Raw genomic sequence first — 26092 nt, 5'->3', positions numbered from 1 at the left:
GCTACATCAATTGGTTCCCTGCCTTGAAAACTGAAGCGCTTCAGCCCATATGAAACCCACCTCCGATTTCAACATTTAAAAGCCATTACGAGAAAAGTGAACACAAATACACTACCTGCCAAATCAAATCCTCACTGAAGCCTTAACTAGGAGTGAAGAATTTTAAGGCATTGAAATTGCAATCATGTCCTCAAAGGAGGATTTTGATTCAATCATTTTAGAAACGTCTCTAAAACAGACTAACCACGACCAGAACAAGTCCTGGTCTAGTAACAGGATGGAAAGTCATCACTGTTTGACAGCAGAAGGGTATTATCTGTGAAAGAGGTAAAAATACTTAGACTGATACAGCATCTTTTAGGATGCCAGTGCCTTCCATAATTTACTAATAATCCTATTAAAATAATCTTGCCATTCTGTTTTCTAATTAATATATGTGAGATTTCCAATAAAAAAATATCTTGTAATCAGTACCGATAAGCTCTAGATAACAGAGAAACTTGATGACTCTTTGAATGCACCTGTCTGCCTGTTCCATGCTGAGATATCTACCCCATAGTTCCTTTTATTTCATAGCATAAGGAAGCTCACTCATCCCTTCCTACGCCTCAACGTGACAGCACTGCAATGATATCCTGATTCAGATGAATAAAAGGTTTTGGCCATCTTAAACAACACTTTTAGAACAGCACCTATAAAACGCCGCTCAAGATAAACACTAAATTTAATTCTAAACACGAAGTTTCAAAGTGTGATGCTCTTCTTCCCGAAGGCAGAGTTTCAAGTAGCAGTTACTATGAAAATACAAATATGTGGTAGAAGACTCCTAAAAATGCACAGTTGCTCTTTCTCCAGCAGCGATGGGATTGTGTCATTTGCAAAGCACTATATTGATATTCTGCCTCGGAGCTGACCAAGATAAAAGTGTAAATGTGCTAGAAATACAGCAAATATTTGTCCATCTACTTGCTTGTTTTTATACCCAAATACAATCGCACACGTACCTTTCTTCCCCCCGTGTTTATCCGAAGTGGAGTTAAGAAGGGGTCAAAAATCATATGGCTGGTTTCGATATTGACAGGCGACTGCCTTTTCCCAACAGAGCAAAGATTCCAAGCTGAGTTCACCAAACCCCAGAATGAGGGAACTGCAAAACACAAGAAAGTGCAAGTTCAAGAAAAGTCTGGAAAGCTACAGTTACATGCAGGGTGGAGAGCTCGATAGTTAAACTTGTCATGTTGGCTGCACACACACTGGAAATGCATCCAGCACTTGAAATTTCAAACTTCATACACAAAGACCAACACATTGTTTTCCGTAGATTTTTGTACCAAGAAAAAAAGTTATTTGTTTTCTGTCTCCCTTGAAGATACCTGAATATCATCCCAGATTCAATTATAAATAGGTCCTTCACTGTTAGTATTAAAGAAAACTTACTGAGCAATAGGAGTGGGTCTCGTTTGTCCTTATGCTAATTTTGCAACCACACAATGTATCCTTGGACTGAAACTGCTCTCTTCTCCTCAACTTTGTAAAAAGCCTTCATATTTAGAAGAATTAATTAAAAAATAGAGAACGCTTGAATGGTTTCTAGTACTACTAAAAAAGTCTTTTGAGCAGAAATGCTCTTGGTATTGGTAAAAACAGCTCTTCGGCAGGTGGTGGGTTAGAACTGGATGATCTTTAAGGTCCCTTCCAGCCCAAATCATTCTATGTTTATATCATTTTTTTTAATTACATAAGCAAGGGTGATAAAACAGCAGAACAAACAGTGCCATACATTGTCTTCACTTTCATACTACTTAAAGAATTTATGCTGTAACTGGGACTGTCCCAGAAAAGCTGCACTGGAAAAAAACCTGCTATGAAGGTATTTTTTGTAATGTTATTTCTGTTTTTGACAGGGAAACCTTGCATTCTGTGCAAAGCCTGTCACACCAGCCTGCCACTGGGACATGGAGAAGGAGGAGCTCCGATGGCACATTGCACTGCAAAGGTAAGATGTGTCACCCAGACACTTAACTCCACGCTGCAGTCTTTGATTTCTTTCTGAATGCCCAGGATGCTCGTGCTTAGGAATCTCTCCAATAGGCGTGTGTTTCTGGCTCTGATATTTATGGTTGGACAAAGAGAAAGTGCAACAATGGTAAACTTACCCCAGTGATGGGAACGACTCTGCTTATGCTTCAGCTGAAGGTTAATTAAGGAGTAACTGACCTACAACTGCACACCTAAGTTAACTAGTGGATGGGGATATTATGCAATATTAATGTCTGATTGCATTTAATTAAAGTAGTTAGTGCTGCTGCTTAGATGCTCGAAGTAATAGAAAAGTATTCAGAACTGCAGTGGAAAAAATCCAAGGAGGCTTCATGTAGGAAATCAAGGCTTAAATTAAACATAGGTACTGAATTAAATACTTAGTCTAATGAAATTAGTGTACGAATCTAGGAAAACATATCAAAATACTCACTGTGGCATTATTCCAGCTTAGCTAACACACAAGGTTCTACTAGGGCTTAAATCATTAAAGGAACAGTATCTCCTTCCCTACAATTACGTTGTACTTCTATATAAAAACAGTCAAGTATGAGTGGGAATAAACTACATTTCTATGTGTGGAGCTCTGAAGCATTTCAGACAGCAGGACTTAGTCTTACAAGCTGGTCTGCATGCACCCCCCTACCAGTTTACATCTCATTTAACAATGTTCTCTACTACTGGCTATTGTACCAAAAGTTTCTACACGCTGCTCATAACATCTCTGCCTCCCTCTACAAATCCCCTGAAATTTATAGCACTTGTGAGATGATTTGTTGCAGATGTGTTACATAGACAGAAGGTGATAAGTTCTTGTCTGATCAATGTTGTATCTTCAGCCTTCTCATAACAGAAAGAGAGGTGGATAAATTTGAAGTTTATTTCCTCTGTATGTTGGCACGTTATGGATAACAGACACTGTGTCCTGTACATGGAGGAGGTCTACTTATATTTTTTACTTATGCAAAGCTCTGACATCCTTATTCAATCTGTATCTTATTGCAGCTGCTCTTTTTTTTTCAATTTACTGGGAACAATTTATACTAAGATATATGAAGATGCTCTAGTATCAGCATTACACAGAATGAGGGATTCTGATGGCTTCTACCCAACCTATGAATAACAACAGTGAAATAATAGCAGCTAGAACAATAAAACAAGGATTGAATGCTATTCTCCTAGCGATGAGTACCAAGGATTTGCCTAAGTAAATACAAGCCTCCCCTCTCCAGAGAAAAGCAATGAGTGAACGGGTTCCCGTAAGGATGCCCTTCTGTACGTACAGCAAACTTGCAGATAAGTGAAATGGGACTGTGTGCAGCGTGTGCTGATGGGCACGTAACAGTCTGCACCCGGGCTGTGAGACGAGGCAGTCGCTTTCCCAGCACTGGATCAGAGGTGTGTGCCGTGTACAACATCTGAGCTAATTGATCTTACATACAAATTACTCTGGACTCACAGGTTGAGGTCACAGAAGGGTTGTGGGCAGTTAAGCAGTGTCTCCTTATCACCAGTGTAGCTGTGAGGGCTTATTTATGAAAGTTTCTCAGAGTTCTACCCCCTGCTCTGTCTCTGCACCTTGCTCTTAGCAAAGCCACAAAGGGTTTGTTGCTAGAATTCCTTTGGGGCGCTTTCTGAAGTGCTGCACTGACTGAAATGGGTTGGTCTAGCTCAGAGAGAACAGACGCATCGCTTTGGGTGAGATGACTGTGGTGCCCAGCTCTGGGGACAGAGCTCTCCTGGGGTTCATCCCACAGCAAAGCTGCCTGGGGCTGTGTCTGGCTGCTGCGTTCAGGTCCTGGCTGTGTTCTCCATTCTGAAACGACTGAGATGAGAGGGCCATGCCCTCCATGGTGAAGCGTTGCTCAATTAATTGAACCTCACAAACTGTGGAGCCCTTAAAGATACTTGCATTTATTTGGAAACGTCCCTGAAATTACAGAGAGCGGCTCTGCAGGGATTCTAGCCAAAATCATCGCCTTTGTTTCTAAGCCATAAAACACATAAGATTTTATTTTTTTTAAAAAAAAATCTGTCTCCCTGCCCACTTTTCTCCTGATTTAAGGCTCTGATCTCTTTAGTGCCCTGATGATTCACTGTCAGAAGCCAGTCTTAGCTGTTCAAAGTTTTTAAAGAAAACTTTCCCCCCCCTCCTTGCTCCTCCTTCCCGTTCATACATTGACTCAAAGTGCCAAAACCCTCACTTAAAATCTACAGCGCTCTCAGAGATACAAAAAGTAGCAAATGTGCTATAACTTCTATGGTGCTTAGTTTTAAAGGTGCTTATTTTTCCCAAGGCATCTGGTGCTGGTCACTGTCAGTAACAGGAGCCAGTCTAGGCAAGATGTTGAAGTTTCAGTTGCCTTGCGCTGACTACAACGTCCTCTTCGAAGTCTGCCCAACTTTCAAAAGCAGAGATTTTTCTGAACTTAAGTTACTCCAGAGTTCATGAGTTTAAATAAAAGGAGTCAACTTATTCATGCAGCAGATACTTGTTTATATATTGAAGCTTTAACATCAGCCCTGGCAACAGCATAAAACACAATCAGATTGTATTTGTGCAGCAATTATTCTTGCTGTGTGTAATTACTGGTCCCTCAGATAAAATCTCAAGCTACTTTATTGAAGCTGGGAATTGAAACCACAGAGAGAATCAGCTATCTATGTACATCAATAAAGCAGTCCATTAATTATTTCCACCTACTCAACTTGAAGAAAATTACCATACTAATGCCTCTGGATAACCGCATGACCTGCTCTGCTTCTACATAAAAGCCAAACGTAAAGTCATAAAAGGCTTTGAGAGATAAATCAGGGACACCAAAGTAATGACAGTATAGAATGGCATTCATGTAAATAATTGGTCACAGAAATATCCAGACTGCAGCAATACAAGACAGCATCACAATGGTTTCAGATTTGGGAACCAAAAGTATTCTGATTTCTTTTTAAGAACCAAAAAGTTGATGGCTGAGATAAATCCTTGAGAGTAGGACAACATCACCAGTATGCAAAACATGGTAAAACATAGTAAAATTTTTAATCAGTAAATCTGCAAACCGAATTTTTCACAGTTTTCCATATTTTTGATAGAACAGCATCATTTACACACTGCCAGTTTCCTACCGGTCTGTTCAAATGTCACCTTCCTTCTTTATGAAGTATTTTCGATGGCAGGAAAAGCACTGGCTAGATGAGAAAGAACACAAAACTGGAAGGGGAAATGAAGAGTTAACATTCTGATGTTCATCTTCTGCCATGCCTTTAATAACAACATCCTGCAATGCCCTCTTCAATTCACCTTTCAAATTAGGGCTGCTTATTTCTGCCTAACTAAACACTTTCTTCAATTAAGAGTATTACCTGGAAATAAGTATTTAGCAATCACAATTAGTGACCTCTAACCTTGCAAAGCCTTTGCTTATTTTCATCTCTGCATTTGGGATACCGGTGCGGAAAACACTATCGCTTCTTTCACGGCACTGATTAAATCAGACTAAATCACTTTTATCAGTTATGTTAATCTTGGGGTAACGAGCAGTTATACAACATGATGCAATTAGATTCTTCTCTGCCACACTGTGGTGACTTAAGACATACACAAAAACTATACAATCGAATACTACTTTGTTTCCCAAAACACAGGCCAGCTGCTTAAAAGGTACCTGTAGATGCTTTTCATATGACCTCTTCTTATGGTTGGACTCGATGAACCGGTGGGTCTCTTCCAACCTGGTTATTCTATGATTCTGTGATTCTTTTTGCGTTGTTAACAGGGCAGGAGTAGAAAGGGATGTAGAAAGGCAGAGATACATCCATGGCCAGAGCCGAGCAACTGCGGTAACGACTGTCTAGGGCCACTGCTACCACTGTTTTAGAAACTTAATGTACTTCTCTCTCTCCTTCCATTCAAAAGGATAAACGTCTTGGGGAAAACTGTCTTTCTGTGTAATGTTAGTGATGCTCCCACTGCTGAAAGATTTAGCCTAACTGTGACAAGAGATAGAAATGAAAACAGATTCAAGGAGAGTTTGGCTGAAAGGTTTAAAAGGAAACCAGGATGTTTAGTGGCGTTGGCACAGATTGCTTATTGGAATGTCAGTCCTGGGTAAAGGAAAGCCTGGTAAAGGAGCTAAAAATGGAAAAGGTGAGGGAGAAGGCCACACTCTTTCCCCTTTCTCTCAAAACAAGACACTGATCATATCTGTGGACTGGATCAGTGCCTGTGTCTGCCATTCCATCACACGTTGGGCTCCTTATTATGCCTGCCAGCGCCTGGGATGCTTTTATGAGTAACCCACCTGCATCAACTCCTTGCCTCTCGGCTGGCAGTTTCTAATCAAGCCTGGTCAGCCCCTCAGCCATCAATCACTCCAGGGTGCCACAGGTTCCCCTTGAAGCAGGCAAAGACCAGGATGGCAATCGCAACTGAGTAAGTTTGCCTGACACTCACTGTAATTTGGGAGGTTGGAAAAGAGCGAGAGTTTGGCCTGGATTTAAATGCAGAATGAAAGGGGAGAAAAAGATGAAGTGCAAAAAAGCTGGTGGTTCTGCCCTTTAAACAGGGCTTTGCACTGAACTGCAGGAAATCCACGTTTTGAGCTGTTGTATGATCTCTAACAGGAACCCTTCCTCTTCGTGTTTCATCTCTCGCTTTTCTGTTTGTGCTGCGGGTCGGGCTGTAGAACTGGGGACTTTGGCTGTTCCTGGTAAAATGAACGGCTGTTCTAAGGCAAGGCGAGTGCGAGCTAAGGCTTTAAAGTGGATCCAGAAGAAAAGCAAAGAAAGGTTCACAGAGATGGAGTTGGAAAACAGGAGAAAGTTGCTCAGAGGGAAGTAATTTAGAACTTATTGTTTTAAGGAAAGGGGGAAAACTGCTTATCCAGCAAATAACTTGAGCTCCATTCTGTAGATTCAGCTTTATTTTAATATCTTTGGGATACTATCGATCCTTTTGCTGAAAAATATAAATGAAAGAAGGGACATAAAAAACTACAAAAGGCAGCGTATTTATTCTATCAAAAGTGCTCTTTCTAGATAGCCTGGTGCTTCAGAGTGTACCATTACTAAAACAAACAACTCGCTGTTAGTACCTTGGAATTTAACTATTTCTTGCCACATTCAGCACATGTCTGCATGCGTTAGTATTTTGTTAGGATGACTATAATGAGCATCACGTTCTGAAACTGCAGGGCACTAGAGGATTCAGTCTGGAGAAGGTGGGCTCTGAGGCACAAGGGTTGTGTGTAAGGAGCATCCACTAAGGGTTAACCACTCACATTCTCTAAAACATTTCTGACAGGGGCCTCTTGAGAATTACTTGGAGCTGTGGAGCACTCTGGTTTCCCACAAGACTCTTACAGCTAATGACAGCAAGTAATGCAGAAATGTCCTAGCACTGCTGACTTGCAAAGACAAGTGAGGAGCAAGCCCAGAGTTCACTACTGAGTGCTGCAGTTCATATCTGTGATGACAGTTTGAGACAGAAACACTGATGTTCTGTGCTCTGGTATTTTCTAGAGTAATCGGATTTCTCTGACCCCATTCCGCAGGGCTCTGGCCCTGCCTGGGGATGCTGCTTCCACAGTGAGATTACCAAAACTCCGTAACTTTGATTGTTCTTGGAAAGGCCAGAAGTCATTTGGACAGTTGACTCGATGCACTTACTCACAGGTGGGAAAAAAAGAGTTGTCTGGGCAATGCTGATATCCACCATCCACAGCTTTAATCAGAGGTTTTACTGCAAAATACTTTGGAGTGGAAAGGAACCTTGGCCTCTCCCCAGCTGCCACATCGAAGTGTGCAGCTAATTGCTCTCCAGCGATTGATCTTTCACCCAGTGCCTTTCCTAACTGCAGTTATACTCTGAGGAATTGGCATGTGTGTTAGGGATAACATGTGGCACGCAGCCCCTGCTGAGAGGCTGCTCCTGAGCACAGAAGCCAGCTTAGTCATCACCTAGGAAAACCCTTATGTTCAGGGAGAATCCAGCTCTCTTGTACAGAGTGATTCATCCGAAATACTCCTGGGATGTTTCTGCTACCCTGGCTGTGCAACAGGCAGATGCAGAAAAGGCTTAGTGGTTCCTCTGACTCAGGATGAACCTGGTTGTGTGGGAATCCCAGCAACTAAGGATCTTCTAGAGGAGTCTCACTTGCTGGGGCTTTGAGCAACCTGATCCAGGGGGAGGTGTCCCTGCCCATTGTAGGATGGGCTTTAAGGTCTCTTCCAACCCAAACCACTGCACGATGCTATGACTCTATAAACTTGCCTTTATTAGGAACACCTCTACCAGTGGATTTGTTGCTCAAATATACTGCAGGTTTTTTTAATGGCAAGGTCATATTTTAAATCTTTCGGTTTGTTAATGCATTCTGTTCTGAATTCTGCTGTGAATTTGAGCTTCCAGACAACCTTGATGATCTTGCTGAGGCTGCTTTTGGACAGAGACACACAAATGGAACTGCTGAGTTCTACTGTCAGTGAGGAAACATTCTGCGAATATTTTGGTTTTCACAAGGCTGTGAAGGTTCTTAAATACTCACCTAAATGTGCATTTAATGATATTAATAGGTGTTTTCTCATTTAGTGTATAGGTTCTGTCTTTGCAGTCAAATACAGAGGAACAGGGCACTCCTGTCAGCCTGGAGAACTGGGAAGGTTTGCAAGATGACTTTGTCTGCAAACAAACAACCCCCCTTAACCTCCCAAACAAACAGAAGGGAAAAGAAAAGCAAGCAAATAAATACTGTAGGCATTGCTTAGGAGTGAAGAACGGAGGAGAGTGTGCTGGATGTGAGGGAAATAGATGTGGGCACAACTGTAGAAAGTGCAGGGCAGCGTTAGGACCGTGCATCCCGATTCACCGCCCTTCCCCAGGCTGGGTAAGGCATGAAGAGAGCTAGAACATTTCAGCAGCTATAGGTTCAGCCTGGAATGGGTAAAATTTGTGTTGAACTCAGCAAATAGTTTCATCTTTAGCCTCATGTTCTTTTGCTGTTTAAATTTTAAATCAACTCACTGCAAAATTAGGTAAATATATACATATATCTATCTTATTTCGCTATGTTATGGGCACTAGATCTTCAGTGCTAAGAAATTTAAGTATGACCAGGACATGCACAATTTTTTAAGTATTTTTTTTATGCTGGAATTTGTTTAAGAAAAGGTCTTCTCAAGTGCTACAATGTGTTATTAAATCAGAAGCTGGGAGTTAAACCATGCCTAGGTATTGTCATAATTATTCCACCTAAAATGAGCCACCAGAGGGCAAATCTTGTGTTCTTAAAGGCATATTGTGCCAGGGGTCTGAAATGGGCAGGACAGGAATAGTGCTTCCCCTGTGTTTGGTGTCTTTGGTCTCTTGTAAGTGGCTCTGATGGATGGGGGAGAAGAAGCAAGGGAGTGCGTAAAGCAGCTCCAGAAGGACGAGCATGGACATTGTGCAATTGCAGCAGCCTCCCAGGTGTCAGCAGGAGGCCAGGAGCTACAGGACTGAGCATCAGGTTAGAGAGCAGACCCACAGGATGGGCTGTTCAGAGAGAACTACTCTAAACTGCTCAAGGAGATTGCTGGTACAAGCCAAAACTCCAGGACAGAATGGATGCTCTAACGATGGACGCTAAGGGAAAGATCTTTTGGTGTTGTAGGGTGAAACTACTGTACTCCTGTGTGATCCTGATCCACTGCTGTTGCTGTTCCTAGTCTGATTATGCTTGATCCTGCTGTTAACAAAAACATGCATGGACACAGTGACCCTCCCAACAGGCTTTGGAAGCTTCTAGCTGCAGGCAGATGCACAACTCAATCTAGCAACTGAATCACAAGATCAAATTTGCTCTGGATGCATCAGCAAGAATGGATGGAGGTAATGGGCAAAGAGTGGGTGCTCCCTCTCGATGTACAATAGGATTTGGAAATGTGCTGCTGTGCTATCATCAGAGCATGGAAAGGGAAGGGCATCGGCTTGATGTGGAAAGTCAACAGGAATAACTGAGTTGTGAATGTCGTGTGTGTGCTTGAGGTTAGATCAAATAGCTGCTGCAAGGATAACCTGCTATTATTTCCAACTAGCAACTCCACAAACTCTGACTGAAAAGCTGTTTAGCACAGCAGTAATCTTCCCAGACCCCTTCCTTAGCTAGCGGTGGGTGCGTATGCACGTCTCATACTTGCGTCAATCACAGAGCACTCAAAAAATGCTGCTTCTCTGACCAAAGCCAACAGACAGCATAAGTTTGTAAGGCAATAACAACATGATGTTTCTTCTGTGCCTTGTAATGACTTATTTGAGCTTGTGAAAAACAACAGTAGCACGTATGCTATTTATGTGAGAAATACACCAGTGCACGAGCATCACCCGATCTGCAAAGTAACTGCCTCACCTTGAAAGGCACCACAGCAGCACCCAACACATCAGCAAAGCAGCGGAGAGACCAGTCAGAGGCGCAGTGCACAGACTGCAGAACTGTAAAACCTCTCACAAGCACAAAGACTGTAATCTGCTTCCCAGTGTGTCATGGGGAGAACAGAAGGCCCGTAGCTTTAGAACGCTCCCGACAGCCTATTTCTCTCTGCCAGAGACTGTAACAGCTCGGAAGGAATGAGCATCAATTGCTTCCAAGGGAGATGTGTAAAAGATAATGTATGTTGCTTTTTTGGCAGCAAAGATTCATTGGAAGATAGTGCCTTGGAGGCTTTATTACTTGTGACCTTCACACAGAACCAGATACATCTTATTTTCTGAATAATTTCAGTCTGTGGATACAGCATTTGATGGTCTTTCTAGCAGTAAAAGAATAAAATCACACCTTCCTCGAGAAAGACGTTTAAGGAGAAAAGTGTTAAATGGTTACATCCAGATGCAGCAGAAAATTTATGACCGTGCACATGAAAAAGGCCACGCAGATGACTAATGTCCAAAGTACCTTCTTATGGACCCAAGCTCTTACACCAACCCTACAATTCATTATGAATAGGATTATCAAATATGCCAGGTAATTAAGAAAAGTATCTCCTAAAGGCAAAACCTGTAGCCTCATAATCACTGAAAACATAATTTTAAGTTGGCCTCTGTGTCACAGACTTGCTAATATTTTTAGAAATCAAAATATAAACAGAGTAATCCCAGGAACAGGACTAATTGAAACAGTTTTAAGTCCTTAGGATTTGGAACTACCAGCTCTTAACCTTTCCTGCATAATTTTAAGAAAAAATATGTTCAGTATTACACACTCCTAGTAGAAGTGATATCCAGTAGGCTTCCTAAGTATAGATGACACATCTTCAGTGTTCTTGCTTCTGTTTAAATTTCCTCTAACATAAAGCCACCATAGCTCTAGTCAGTAACCAAGCATCCTATTAAAACTGCCATCTACAAATACCCACTTGCTATAGGTGAAGTTTACTCTTTAGAAGTTTTTCCAGTACAATCTGACCAAATAAAGAAAAGAAACCACCAGGTATAGAATAAGAATTGCATTCTTTGCAGTTTACTTAACCAAGTTGCTGCACTGTCCAGGCACACAGGAAAAGGAAAGATTTCTTGAGACTTGACAGGACAAACAGAACTTGTTTTCTTTTAAGAAAAGCTTTCTATGCTCAACTCTCACAGCACCGCATACAATGGCTTTTCTGTCTGAGCTTTAAAAAAGCGATTTCAAGAATTGAAACATTTCAATTTCTACCTTGCTTTTCAAACAGCTGTAGAAACGCTGCTGAGCTGTAGCGGTACACACTGAAATAAATACCCCTCTCAGTTTGTGTTCAGCTTAGCAGAAGAGCAGCAGTGCTCAGACACTACGAGCTATGTGCAGGGACTAACCTCACTGCAGCCTGCAGACCTTTCTTCTTTAGCAGGAAAGACTGGATATGTTACGAGGAAAATGGGAAGTGCTTATTTCAGGAATATTTTCTAGGTAAAAAAAAAACTGAACGTGAATCACAAGACCTCAGCAAAACAAACAAAAATATTCTCATGACTGTTGGCAACACTGTCTTCCTAAAGCCTTCGCTGTGCTGCCCAGAATTACCGTGCCATCTAATTGTGGTGCCAGAGAGGTAGGGTGAAGCCTGAGCCTCACAGTTAAGGCAACGGGCACTGGGAGCTGCACCGACATCGATGCTTTTCCTTTGTTCGGCACTATTAGCTGTTGTCAGCTCGAGTAACAGATCTATCTGTTATGCTGCCAAAGGAAACCAGCACAGCAATAGAACGACAATTCCTGGACCACTTAAAGCAGCCTGCTACCTAATGTACAAGAGGAGTATTAATTTATTTTCAGTAGCATTAACTGTGGCCAATTTAATAAGAAAATGGTCTCTATACATCATTTCTTGGGACTTGGCCCAGTGATTTGCTCCTTTAGTCGTAGGATGTGAAGTAATACTTTTTGCTCCATTTGCGTGCCAGATATTTCAGAGCACATCAATATACTGATTTGTGATTTTTAGTAATAATTGCTCTTTTGAAACCTCACTGTGGTGATTTCAGTGCTGATGCCTCCGAAGTTTGAAAATCTTACCAGCTTCAAAAGGAAACAACTTGAACACCGATTATTTCCTAACAAGAAAGAAATAGCTCATATCAAGTTTTCTGGCTTTGCAGAAAATGATTTTGCTCTTGGTGATTGAAAATGGATGTCTTGTGGGGGTTTTTTTGGTAGAAAACCATCCGGTTTTAGATTCACTGAAGCTCCCTCTTGTTTCTTCTTCTGCATGTTTCGAAAATTTCTGATCATTTCTTCAACAAACCTTTCTTCAACATTTTGTTTTCCCAGAAAACACAGTTTTCACGCTATCTCTTTCTTTTCTGGCTGAAACATTTTTATTAAAATACAATTAGCTACTTGCAAGTTAAGTGCTTTTCCAAATTGCAGATACATTCGGCATATACATCACTTGCCAAAAGATACTAAATAAATTATTCACATCTAATCCCAATTTGATGCTTAATGTCTTTCACAGCCCCTGAAATTTCCCCTTTAGCATCTACTTTCTGGCATGTTTCATGCATGTTCTGTCTTTGCTATGTAGTACACAAAATCAAAGGTGAAGCAGCTTTTTAAACAGAGAAGACATTTACAGATTGCTGAGCAAGAATCCCTGGGTTTGTTCACACAATTGAGTTTGCCCATCAAAAAACACACTCCAGTTTGCAGAACAAAAAACTGCATAAACTGTAACCTCTGAGAAATTCCTTTTCTGATACCGTCTGAAGCTCCTGGCTGCCATCACTGGTGGAAAGTGTTTGTGATGCATTTTAAATCAAAAGCTCTCATGAAATGCTGTCTGGACGAGGCAGTTCAGATGGACTGGCTAATGCACGAGTCCGCAGCAGCCACGCCGACCTGCCTGGGCACAGGTGCCAGGGATTATGAAGTCTCCTGTTCTAGAAATTACTTTGAAAAAGTAGGAAGCACAAGTTTTGCAGCCCAGTGAGGTTTCTTTAAGATCTCCTTCCCCTGAGGTACCACTTCTAACTCCTTAAAAGTCTGAAAACGCTCTATAACTCATTAAGCAGATCAACCTAATTTTCTGCAGTCAAAACAAACATATTCTTTCCAAAGCAACCGCTACTCTCTGTTAGGTGAAGAAGCATTAAGCACGCATCTAAAACAGGTGTTAATAATGCTAAAAACTTAATACAATCTCAAAGGCCTTTTCTGACCAAATGATTCTATGATTGATGATTCTATGAAATTCTGATTTCAAACTCCTCTATGTTCAATCTCTGAATTGGGGCGTTTCTCGATCTGGGCAACTGCATAAACCAGTCAGGCTCGTTCAGCTGTTCTCTCCATTACCAGAATGATCATCCCCTCATAAATGTTGACAGAATCCGTTATTTTCACCTGCCTATTATTCACTGTAGACATAACACTAGTTAAAATTAACAGCAACACTGGCTTGCAGCTTGTCCTTTAACACTTACACACAAACCTGTCAGTTCTTCACATTAAGAAACATTTACTCTTTTCAAAACACATTCAAGCTGACTACTAATTCTCCAGCCCTTGACTTCATAGGCAGTATAAACTTTTAAATGGTAATTGAGTCATCTTTTGATGAGCTGAAAGGGAGAGCAAAGTCTGATGTTGCCAACAGAGAGCTGTTTGCTCAGCAGTAAAGTTTATGGAGTACTGCTTTATTCAGACAAATTATTAGGTTCAGTACAGGTGGTAGGTGGATGGCACACAGGCATGAAGCACGAAAAATCCATACCCATTATCTAGCAGCATCTTCTAGCCTTGAGATCTGTGAATTTACAGCTGACTTGGAGCTGTGGCCGACGGTGCCATCCAGCAGCGAGTGTGTGTCACTCCCCCTGCGGAGAGCATACAGCTCACCAGGAGAAAAGGTTGGCAGGAGGACCTGTTTCTCATTTTTTGGGTAACTATTATGACATGTGACATACTGGTTTTATTTTTCTGCTGATGTTACTATTGAGAGTGCAGATGGGGAAATCAGACAGTTTTCTACAAGCCCCCTTGCTGCAAGTGCCGTATTCTCTTGCGCTGCAGTGAACTGCATGAGGTCCTTACTCTTTTAGTTTTAAACTGAGTATGCCTGGATCATCTGTAAGTCAATAATGCTGTATTTGCTGCCAGCTTTTTGTATCCTTGATAATCACAGCCAGAAAACATCCTGGTCCAGTCCATTCAAAACAAAGACCTCTGCTTCCATTTTGAAATACTACTTGCTTTAGCACTTTTCACATCATTGTTTCGCATCAATCTTTTATTTCAAATGTCACCAAAGGTGTCTGAAATGTAGAAATGAGATACGAAAGCAGAAATTAATTTCGCATCTCTATTTTTCTGACTAACAGAAATCCCTCTGTGGCAACTTGTGCATCTTGTTAAAGTTAATACTTCCAAATCGTGCACACGGATACACTATTTACAATTATGGCTCAACAACCTGAATGATCATAAAGACGTCATCAAGAAAGTGATAAGAAATTTGACTTGTTCCACCACTGTACACTAATTAAACTGTTTAGTGCAAAGATCAGCATAAATAAGGAATTAGCAAACAACGATGTGAGCAGAGGATGATTTGTACTATCAGCACATTGATGCACTGGGCTCAGATACTGTAATTTGATTGGCAGCGCTTTATTAAGTTTTGGCAGCATTTAAGTAGACTGGGAGTGCTGTTATGAAGCTCAAGCACATTAATCCAAGCTCCAGCTCTCGTTAATACTGATGAGTGAAGGCAGTTAATTGAATTATGTATGAAGTACTGCTGATTAAATAATATTTCACTCCTTGCTATAGAATTAACTCTGCTTTATTAGCAGACACTGTTGTCTCTAATAGTGAATGTCAGAGGGACCTTTCTCCGCCATCCTCTTTCATTTTTTTAGCCATCTGCTCAGGTTGCCTGTGTGTGTGCCTGTCCATTCCAACTTGAACTGGCCTGTAAATTGAATATTTTTGGTTTTCTCAAATGGTGGTGTGATGCTGGAGAACTTTTCTTCCCTTATAGGAAAGGCTTCAATTAAACTTTTCAATTCATTTTTCTCATTGACAATAGAAGAAGATTCTAGGGACGACATAAACACGTACTTTTGACTGATGCCATCTTAAGAATGAAATACAACACTAACCGACTATTTTACCTGGTTGCTGATTTCTACTTTCTAGCTTTCTCTACTGTTTTAAAATAATGCACATAAAAATGTATTATAATTTATTTTTTTTAAATTTCCATTGCTTAGCTTTGTGTGTCCCCAGGAAAATATTTTTTTTATGATTAAGTTGTGTTCTAACCAGAAACAGTGAAGGAAATGATTATACAACTAACAGTGAAATCCAGATAACAATCTCAGTGACTCATAATACAAGTCTCTCAAAAAACAGAAGGGTGTCCATAGCATTAGCTAGTTATAAGACAGGATTAATCTTGATTTTTTCTTCTACTCAATGATGACGGTGCAATAGCCAGATGAAAATGAAAATTCAGCTTTCACAGTGCTGTGCAAGGTAAAGTAGCTTAATCAACAGGAGGTTCCTCTCTGAAACCGTTGATTCTTTCTGTATTTGAAGGATGGATTCAAGGAACTCAGAACAAGGACCAAAGGCAAACATACAGAAACTAGACCTACAAAATTATTTGTTCTTCTTGTTAGAATCTGAGTCACTTTGCCAGTGCAAAGTTTATTTCTTTTGGGTCAGTAGATATTTTGAGGAGAGCAAAAGAGGCTGGATGATGCAATAACTTTTCCTCAGAAAGTGCAAACCCTTTTGCTTGGGGTTGAAGACTTTCAATACCAAAACCCATTGGCAAAGCCCATGCAAAAAAGAACTGGTTACCAAGAGAGGCTGGAAGAGTGCATGTCCACAGAGAGTCCAGCTGGAATTTTGAACTGGCTATGAAAATATTGATTTCAGAGCTATGGACCAAGGAACAGATGAGGAGGAGGCTGATAGCCATCTGTGGAGGAAGCTTTGCTTGTTTCTCATGGGTTCCAAAGATCATGAAGTGCTGTGGAGGATGCCAGCTGGCCTGCTGCCATGAGGCTTTTCTGTTCCATCAAATAATCTCTGGGAAGCTTGCCCATGAAATCACAGCATACATCCCAAAACAAGTACCACTTGGTATTTCTTCACTCTGAAAGCTGCTGAGAAGCAGATTTCCTGGCCAGAGAAGCTCAGACATCTAGGGCTTCTCTTGATTGGTTGTGTTGGAGGCATGGCAAGCATGAGTCTCAGGAGAGTTGTTGGCAGTAGTACTAGAAGTGTTTACTTAGGACTTGGTGCCTTTCTCCTAACTTGCCTACATGAATGCTTCCATGTGACCCATCCCAAAAAACTGTGGCTGTAGAACATCGACTGATTTACATTGTCTTCCACATCCTGGAATCTCTCTTCAGTACTGTGAAGTCAAGTGACTGTTTCCCTTCTGTTCTTTCAATCAAACAGGACAGTTTCTCTCCAGTAGAAAGATATGGAACCCTCTTCTTTCCTGAAGGGAGAACTGAATCTTAAGGCTCATCATCTATTCTTTACCTTTACAGTCACATTTAACACTGCTGAATTCTCACTGAACTAACCAGATATAAACTTGCTCGTAACTAAGTTGAATGTGTTTTCTCTCCTTTCTCTACTTGGGAGAAAGTTCCTGTAAACCAGCAGAAAGCCCTGGTGCAGGCACCCAGGCTTTAATCAGCTGATGGGATGCTGCATCTCCAAGTTAGCTTCAACAAAAACAAGTGGCAAGAAACCAGACATTAAAAACTAGTAGTATCTTGTGCTGAGGCCACAACAGTGCAAACCCACTACAGAGAACATGACTACAGTGACATGAAGTGCATACAGGCTTCCATCACTGGTGCCTTAAATACCTACATGCTCCTGAAGTCCTTCCAATACTCAACCTTGTTGTTACGTGCACAGAATAGCAACACCCTGCAGAGCTGAGAAACAAAAAGGTATCTGAAAAGGTCGAACACGCAGGAAGCAAGTTAGTACTTTTGGACAGAGATGCTTTGGGATGATTTTCTAGCAAGGAATTCTTTTAATTTCATTTAATTTAGATATTTATAATCAGCTTCAAAATGGAGATTAAGCAGGAGCTACTGGTCTTACATAATTATTCCTAATGTGCGCCTACAAACAAAAGGTAGTCATTTTTACTGACCAATTTTTATTTTTATACATCTTATTATTATTATTTTCCTTGTGGTAGAATCCAAAAGCAATTCCCCACACCTAGATTGTTCCCTGCATCCTTTATACTAGGGCAAATCTGAAGCAAAAATGGTGAGAAGAGACTTATTGCCACAAACTCTAAATTTAGAATGAGAAATACCTACAGAACACTGTGAACTCGGTAGGTGATTCATTTCCTGTTGCAGATGATTCCTAAAAGCTCAAGTATCTCCAGAAGGTCACTCCCACCTTCAGAAAACATACACAACAGCTTATTTTTAGAGTCCCGTAGAAATGCCTTGCCCACACAGTGAATTGCACATATGTGCTGGGATTTAGCTGCCAGTTTTGTCAAAGTAAAATTTCTGGGCTTAATGTTTTTACTAAATAAAATTTTCCATGTATTTCAGTCAAAGCAAAATCCAGTTTTGCACAAAACTGTTGCTCACGGACCTAGCAATCAGAGCTAAGCCTGCTGTTTGCATTCTTATGTTTCCTTGTGAGTTGCTGGAATGGAGTGAAGATGAGAGCTCTCTTCCTTTCTGTTTCTGCCCTTTGCACAATACGGATGCGCGGCTCCTCTATCCAAACCACCCTATTCTCCCTTTGCTGATAAGCCCTAGTGGCTCTCAATTGTGTCTGCACAGGAACACTGCAATGCTTGTGAGGTTAGAAATGAGAGAATCAAATACCCAAACTCCTATGACCTTTTATCAAATCAATTACTTGCAGCAGATTCAATACTAGAAATATGTACTAAATTTCTCATAGTGCATGACTCTGAACTGGCACCTATTTCTGTACGTGAAAGTAGAATCCGACTGGTTTCTTGTCTGAGGGTGCTCAACGATTCATGTTGTGTTTGAAATTTAAAAAAAGCTGAAATTCTCAATTCAGGTATCACTGAAAACATTGGTTTGGATACAATACTGTAGATTATTTGGTAATGTGCAAACTTTTTTAAAATAATAATGAGCATTCTGAAGGTAGATGAAGATACCAGAGATGTGCATCACATACAGCCTGGTATCCAACCCTGACGGAGCTACAAAAAAAAAATTCTTTAGCAATAATGAGAAACAGGGTAAAAGTGACAGAGACATTAGAAGTTTCCGAGATAACCCACCTTTTTGCACGTAAACCCATGACAATAGGGTTTTGCCAATATTGGCTGGATGACATTAATGCAGAATTATGTACTATCATCCTGATTTCCTGTGGGTTATTTCTAGAAAACCAATTTTTAAAAGACCAAATTCTTTCAGAAGAATATTCACATGAAAACATAAAATGCTAAAAACCATAAGAGAATGCTTCACTAAGGTAGCTGCCTCTGGACAAGACGGTGCTGGAGAAGAGGTTGTGCTTCCAATGGTTGTCTCAGTTCTTCAAAGGAATAATAATAAAAAACACCCTGAAATTATCTGTGCATCTTCACGCAAATACCTCAGTATTCAAGGGACAATTTATCCATCTCCACGCACCATAAAAATCCACTGAATGAAGCTTTGTCTTGTGGTATAATTTACATCTGCTGCTCTTCAACTACTAGATTTATTTCTACCATAGATGAATTATTTCCTGCTATTGTTTCAAAACTGCAGGTCTTACATAAGGAATACTATCGATAAACATTTTATAGATCAAACACTTGAGTGCTAAATACTAAAAGTGCTAAAGCTCTCTATATAGGTGTACATTGCACGTGTCAGTATTGCACCTCAACTGGAGACCCTGTAGTAAAGGAGGTGCTTCTGAAAAACCTACTTGAAAAAACCCAGAAACCTAATATCGGCATGAAGAGAACAATTCATTTAAGATGTCAGATGCTAGTGAAATTTAATATTGTGATCTTCTCAGCTCTTTGTTCTATTGGATTGCACTACAGAACAGTGGGTCTATCTGGAGGTTTTGGTTGTTTTAGAGGAAGGAAATTAAAGAAGCAGAATTTGATCTCTCGGTGCAATGCCTAAAGGTACAGTTATTTCTGCTTACTCTTTGGACCACGTATGTTTGTAAGCTCCATCAGGTATTTGAATGTTTCTGCTGAAACAATAGGACTCTCAGGATGAAAAATCCAGCTGAGCTTATGAAAAGGCTAGACCAGTTACATCATTTCTGCTAAGCTTATAGTGGTTTCAGACTCCAGCAAAGAACAAATCTGGGCATTAACTCAGACAGCCGATGAGGAGATGTAAATTTCTTTGGGATTATGTCCATTCATATCACGTAATTCTCTATAAATTTTACAGTTACTAACATGCAAAGCATGGCAGGAAGAGAATATAAAATAAAGTTGCACTGTGAGGAGATTACCCACAGCCACTCGGAGGCGAGACACAGTATCACCTTGGGGTCACTAGAACGGTTAAAAGGAGAGTTCGGGAATGAAAACACACACCAAACTTAGAGTTTCTCTGAATAACAACATTTGAGTCTGGTTCTATTTGTTAAACTTCTGCTGTAAAAGGAAAGTATTTCACTAGAATATGAATTTTCCTGCATGTTTAACACTATGATATGGAGGAGCCCTGTGCCATTCAAGCCAGTTCTAAAAGTCACATAAGAACAAACTTTATCTTATAGTCGTAGAATATATACTGGGCTGGACTGCCCAGTGCCCTGTGTCTGACGGCAGATTCTGGCTACAAAAGCAAGTATATCAAGCTACAGAAAAGGCCATTTAGAAGGGAAGCAGAGCTTTCCTTTCCTGACACGAAACAAGACAGGACTTCTGGTCCCATTCCTTTTGCCTTTAGTACAGAAAAGCACGACAGCGATGTTCATTTACTGTCTCTATCCAGGGACAGCAAATGGCAGGGATTCTGACAACTATTCTGTCTATAAAAGCACCAGAATAGAATGGGAAGAACTCAGCACCCCCTTCTCCACCCTAATCTCACAAGCATAATGCTTGCAGATGGGTCATGATACACGGTTTAGTGCAGTGTTTCTCTGCAGAGGCAGATGTCATGCAAAGAATGATGTTCAGGAGTTTAATACAGTTTGGGCACTGTGGGTGTGTGATTGGTAAACAACAATACTTGTGAAAATATTTTGTTATTAAAGCCAGCAGACCTCATTCCAACAGCTTTGCATTTAAAAGCCTGCGACTAAGAATCCCCTCTTCCCCAATTACAAACAGCATGCTCCACAAAATCACCGCTATAAATATATGGCCCAGCAACAGCATTATGTGCTAAGTAGTTGAAGGTGTCTTTATGTACATTAGGCATGAAAACCAACACGAGCTCATGTTGCAGAACAAGGTCAAGCAGGAAATTGAAAATTAAATGCCAGTATCTCAGTAACAGCTTCCTGAAGGGCACATTAGAAACAATTTACCAGAAATCTTCCCAGAAGGAGGCAAGAAACAAGAACATCCTTCACTTGAATGCATTTCTTCTGCATGTAGCGCTTCAATGCCATTTAACTCTTTCTGGATTTTCTTTTAATATGTGGAAGGGTTTGGGAGGTAGGGAGTTAACAAATATTTCATTTATTTACCCCACTTTCAACCCCTAAGAGAACAGAGAACATTCTTGCAGGGACTAAAATTCTTATTTAAAGATGATTCAGATGCTGTGGAACTTTGCAGTCAGAATTATGATGGTCTTCAGGCACTAAATGATACAGTAGGTCCCTCCTGGGATCTTGTCATCTTCTTGCCTAAGCAAGTTGGATACCCAATTCCCGGAGCCTTTGGAAGGAACTGTGTATCTTACATACTTAGCTCCTTTTCCTTGGCCAGTCGTTTGCATTTTAAAGCACTTAAATAGAGTTTATAGATCTGGCTATCAATCTCAAAAAGCCACTGGGACTTAGACTGGTAAACCAGTTCTTAAAGTGAAAAGGGCTAGAAAAGAACATTCTGTGTTTCAAACTGGACTTTCTAAATCAAGAAGTGCTGTTTATAAAACTCAGTACCTTTTCTTTTCTTCAGTATTTTACAATATTCATGTTCCGGAGCTCCTTCACATCTTTATCTTTAAAATCCAGTAATGGTTTAGGCAGAATTTTGATGCAAAAACTACACAAATGTAAAATCCTTGTTATAATTAATTGATAAAAATAAGCATAAATACTCATGACTCAGTGTAACAAGCAGGGAGAATTTCTATGTTATCTTTTACAAATATTACATGTAACTCGGTATCCTTCTCTAAGTGTACCTGTGCCTGCCCAAATGTGCTATTAATTCAAAGAAGGCTGTGGAAAGAGTAGTTACAGAATCAGCAACAGGGGAGAAACAATCGTAAGCCAGGCAGAAACCTGAGCATCATCAATACAGGAGGAGAGCTTTATGTCTTTTGATTCAATGCAGTTCTACCACTTTATAAAGTACTTTTCCTTTGGTCCTCTCCAGAATTCTATTGCGGTTTCACTGAGTTACAGGCATAGGAAGAGACTCATTCCCTGTATGCAACTCTTATCTCATTTCACATCTCAACAAATACATAATTTTCATTTTTATCTTTTCTTCTCTCTTAATTATTTTTTTTACCTAAAGCAGACCTAGGAGTTGCATGGAAAATAACATAAAATAAGTTGGGATGCAATATTTAAAAGTCCATGTAGAAATGAATTTGCACTGGACAGCCTTAACTGGGAAACTGGATCCAAGCACGGTTGACAATGAGAATAACGTGACTGTGGCCCTCAGACACAGTCTGTTCAAGTCAGGTGGAAGGACTTCCACTGATCTCACCAGGCTCTGAGTGAGGCACCATATTTTTACTACTTTATTCTTCAACTAAAAAGCCACAAGTCCTGCCACAAAGCAGTAAGCCCATAAACGTGAAATTACAATGAGCAATAAAATCTTGAGAGACTAGTTTCTCAGTTACTTTAATTTATACTACCGTTAACCAATTTTAAATGCCCATTAAAATATCAGCTAATTCTTAAGATGTCAGTATGTGGATAACGGAGCGTGCCAAGGCCGTGCAGTGGGAGTGTCTCAGCCATATCCTATTAGACTTCAGTCATTTCTTTCTTTTTTATTATAAGAAAGCCTAATTTAAGACCTGAAAGAAAAAAACATTTCAAGATGCCCAGGTGCTGGATAGGAAGAGCAGAATGGAATCAGCAATTCCTCCTGGGAAGGGCCCTGCCATGCCGCAGCGAATGGATGTGCTGTGGCCGTGGCCTCTGTAGCCTAGTCTGAAATTACAGAAAGGTTGACTACATTATCTGAGATGCTTTCTTCTATGTCATCTGCTATATCCTCTGAGTCACAGAGAACAGCTAAATCCTGCAGTTCTAAATTGGGACTAAAGCTGGGAATTAGCCATCATTCCTGCCTGCACGTTGTAGCGGGGCAGCTGGCCCCTGGTACGGCTTGAACTGACCGAGATGCGAAGGAGCAGCTCCTCTCACAGCTGAGCTTCCTCTTCATCCTGTACCTGTCAGCACCACCCTGCGTACAAAAGTTTATTCCTTATTCAGCCCCTCCCCTCCATGAGAAACACAGGCTGCCGTATTGAAACGTGATATCCTCAAAAACCACATTAGGAATGCACTCGCAGTGCTAAACGCTCTAGAAGAAAAGAGATGGAGGTTACTCTGCACAGCTGTGTAAAGGAGTAATTTCACTTTGCTTAAAGAAGTTGGAAAGAGATGGTTTTAAATAAAACCATTGTAAAAGGAACACAATATTGTAAATATTGGTTTGGGTTTTTTAAGAACACGCTTCTGATTTCCTTATTCAAGGGATGCAGCACTTGACACAGCAAGCAAATCCCACTGTTTCCAGTGGGACCTATTTTCTGACAATAGTAATTACCTAGGATTTTCAAATTGGCAGTGGCTGGCTCTTGCAGGGACTGCTTCAGCCAGCCTGGCTTCCTCATTATTCTAGTGTAGAAGCACAGTAACTCTGGACTTCAGAGACGTTGCTAAATCGAACCTGACCAAGGAAGAAAAATTTTGTCTCCTCATGCTATGGCTGAAATGCCATTGCTTAAATGCTAGTGATTTCCAATCTTTGGGTTTGTTTTTAAACTGAAACAAAGTGGCTGGGCAAATGGGCCTGCACACATCCACCCCTCTTCCTTCCTCACTTCTGAAATTATAACATAATACCAGACAATGCCAACATTTCACTGCAAATAATCTTGCAACCTTCTTCAGCTTTAACAAACAAGCCTGTGAAATGGAAAATCTGGTACTGCACACGAGGGAGGGATGCCAAGTTCACAGTGCCCATCCTTGTTGCCTACTGCTGCTTCTCTGTCGGGGCAGCTGGACCACTTCATTTCAGTCAGTCAAAGGACACGGGCTTCTCCAAAAGATCTGCAGGAACATCTTTTTTCTTTTCTAATCAACAGCATAGGACACTAGACAGACGAGCATTGACACACGTATCTGTGCTGGTTGTTTGATTCTCTTCCAGTTCCCACACTGCTGCCTTGAACTCACTTATCCATCTTTCTTTACCTATATCTCACTTAATATTTGTAAAATGACCTCTCTGTGTAAAAACCTTCATTCTTCTCCTAATCCCCCGGAACTGAAGCTCCTAGATAGTAAAGGCACAGGAAAAATATATTAGGGGGAGGTTATAGAAAGGTCCTAAAGGATCACCTCTGGGTTGGGGTGGAACACCTATCAGCAATGTGCTCTGGCATCAAGGGAACAACTTCCAGTGTGATTTGGTTATTTTGTGCTACAAACTTGAGTATTTTGCTTTTTTGACCAGATATCAAAAGGCTGTAGGCTGTGATGCTGTCTACATCCACTTGCGAGTTATAGCAGCACCATTTGCAGAGCTGTAGTTAACGACCTGTCAGGCTTCCCATTATGATGTTATGCTGTTATTTTCAGGGTTTATGTCCTGACTATAAAGTTGGTGACTGCTTGGTCTGGAAATACAAATGCATTTTCGCGCATTTTATAAATGCAAAATGAAAAAGTGCCCTAATATAAAACCACCCTTTATTCAGAAAGGAGAAAGTGAGAATTCTAAGTAATATTTTCAGTAGTAGAAAAATCCCAATCAATAGCATTCAGGAAACATCCTTCTTTGGCCAGAGTCATTAACTATAATGCAATTTACAGCTTGGCGCAGGGTCAGCAGGTAGCCAGGAAGGCATTAAGTAGGTGACTGTATTTTATGGTGAGTTTCTTCATAAGAGAGAGAGTAAATCTCTCAGTGACCACAAACAGCATGTGCCCAGAAATACCATGGTGAGGTGATGTTATACGATAGTTGTATTTTGATGTGTTTAAGCAACAGCAGTAAAACTTCTCCCAATAATTCCACGTCCTTGTAGGCAGGCAGACATGGTAAATGATGAGCATGGATTTTGCTCCTGAGTGTATTCGATGGATTCACGGTTCACTGAATTCACAGCTGACCTTTTTAGAAAGATGCTACAAGACAAGGAAATTTTCACTGAGCACAAATGAGTGGTTTCAGACTATTAAGTCAATAGCAATCCTCTAATTGAAGAGCCTAAATAATCCTACACAGACACACACGGTACTTCAGAAATTAAGTTCTTGCAGACTCCTGAATAAATACTATGATATAACATCCTCTGATATCATAGTCACTATTTAAATCACAGGAGTCTATGAGAAAAGTACTTGCAGAGCGTATGATGTATCTACCTTTAGTTAACAGCTTCCTTTCCTTTTCTTTTTGACCTCTTTTTGCACTAGGCAGAGGACAGGATTTGACAGGGAAGTTCTTTGTGAGTAATAGTAAAGCTTTCATTGACAATGACCAACAAGCAGAGTTTCCTGTGTATAACCATACACAAGAGTAGTGGTGGGATCTTACTTCACAGGAGTTTATTTTAGCCACAGATAAGGGTGTAGCTCCACTGACCATATTCTCCTCTGTATAAAGTGGCATATTCTACCCTCATGACACTAAATTGTATTAATTAGATGTAAGAATTGAAAATTGAATGCTGTTTTAATAGAAGTCCTCAGCGGTGCTGAGTTCATCACCAGTCTAACAGTCTGGAGTAATCACCCTGAAGTCACTAAAATATCCTGATGTAAACAGTCACAGTGAAATAAGAAGTGGATTCCTCATTGATAATCGTAAACCATAATTCTAGTACTCTTAAAATGTAATTATCTTCATCAAAGCATTTTACAAGAGCATTTTTTTTATGTAAGTAGGATAATGACAGGAGGAGCAGTGAAGAAAGATCTTAGTGTCACTCATCATCCGATTTCCATGCTGTTGTGCGATCCCTGCTAGCTCTATCTCTTCCTGTACAGACTTGTGGGAGAAGTACGTAAACAAACATAAGCTGAAGCATTGTAACCCTTCTCTGATCAAGTGCAATTACATGCCACTACAGAAGAATATTATTAGTGCAGAAAAACAGTATTACTTAGTATTCTCAGTGACTTCTTTCTCCACAAGATGCTAACTT

The 26092-nt window shown here is 40.5% G+C and overlaps 1 protein-coding gene across 1 annotated transcript in view; it reads right to left on the bottom strand.

The window, feature by feature from the left end:
- Nucleotides 1–26092, bottom strand: part of CA10 (carbonic anhydrase 10) — a 143095-nt gene that overhangs the window by 85651 nt on the left and 31352 nt on the right. Inside the window, exon 3 of the mRNA XM_069872692.1 lies at nt 1005–1147. Within this exon, the coding sequence (XP_069728793.1) occupies nt 1005–1147 (143 nt within the window). The remainder of the gene's footprint in view (nt 1–1004; nt 1148–26092) is intronic.

Source organism: Phaenicophaeus curvirostris, chromosome 19 (assembly GCF_032191515.1).
Source record: "Phaenicophaeus curvirostris isolate KB17595 chromosome 19, BPBGC_Pcur_1.0, whole genome shotgun sequence".
Classification (NCBI taxonomy): domain Eukaryota; kingdom Metazoa; phylum Chordata; class Aves; order Cuculiformes; family Cuculidae; genus Phaenicophaeus; species Phaenicophaeus curvirostris.
The sequence above is the reverse complement of the archived record's forward strand: the minus strand, read 5'-3'. Positions and strand labels throughout refer to the sequence as shown.